At 71.3% G+C, this 655-nt stretch overlaps 1 protein-coding gene across 1 annotated transcript; it reads left to right on the forward strand.

Moving 5' to 3' along the window:
• Positions 1 to 3: 3 nt before the first annotated feature.
• CGREF1 (cell growth regulator with EF-hand domain 1) lies at positions 4 to 432 on the forward strand (the record flags this gene model as incomplete). Its single annotated transcript, XM_009277025.1, has 1 exon — positions 4 to 432. A coding segment is annotated over one exon (429 nt), but the record flags the coding sequence as incomplete, so codon positions are not given.
• Positions 433 to 655: the final 223 nt, after the last annotated feature.

Consider the following 655-nt stretch of genomic DNA (forward strand, 5'->3'; position numbering starts at 1 on the left):
CCGCAGGTGGCCGCGCTGGTGGACCGAGCCCTGGAGAGGCAGGACCTGAGCAGGGACGGGCTGCTTGACCCCCCCGAGCTGCTGCTCTCGCCCGGCCGGGGCCAGGGACCCCTGGGGCAGCCCCTCCTGCAGCAACCCGGGGAGCTGCTGGCAGGGGCTGGGGCTGTGCCCAGGGGGGACACGGAGGCGCCCGAGGGGGACGGGGGGGGGAGGATCCTGACAGAGGGGCAGGGCCTGCCCGGCGGCAGTGCCCACCCAGAGGGGCAGGCAGCCCCCCAGGCTGAAGCCATGGAAGTGGAGGAAGCCCCCGAGGCTGAAGGCTCCGACACTGAAGCCATCAAGGCAGAGGAAGCCCCCGAGATTGAAGCCCCTGAGGCTGGAGACCCGGAGGGGGAGGCGGCCCCAGCTTGGGGGGACCCTGGGGAGGGGTAGGTGGTGGTGGGGAGGCTGTGGGCAGGGCTGTGCCAGCCCCACAGTGGCTGTGGGGTGTCATGCCCCGGTTGCTACCTGCCCCGTTCGGGGCACGTGGTAGTGGGGGCGTCCCCTGCGCCCCCCACAGCCTGCAGCGGGGCTGGGGAGGACAGTGGGGCCGGGATTGTGCGGTTGCCCCTGTAATGTGGCAGGACGGAGAATCATAGAATCATTAAGGTTGGAA

This window comes from Aptenodytes forsteri, unplaced genomic scaffold (assembly GCF_000699145.1).
Source record: "Aptenodytes forsteri isolate BGI_AS27 unplaced genomic scaffold, ASM69914v1 Scaffold1714, whole genome shotgun sequence".
NCBI lineage: Eukaryota > Metazoa > Chordata > Aves > Sphenisciformes > Spheniscidae > Aptenodytes > Aptenodytes forsteri.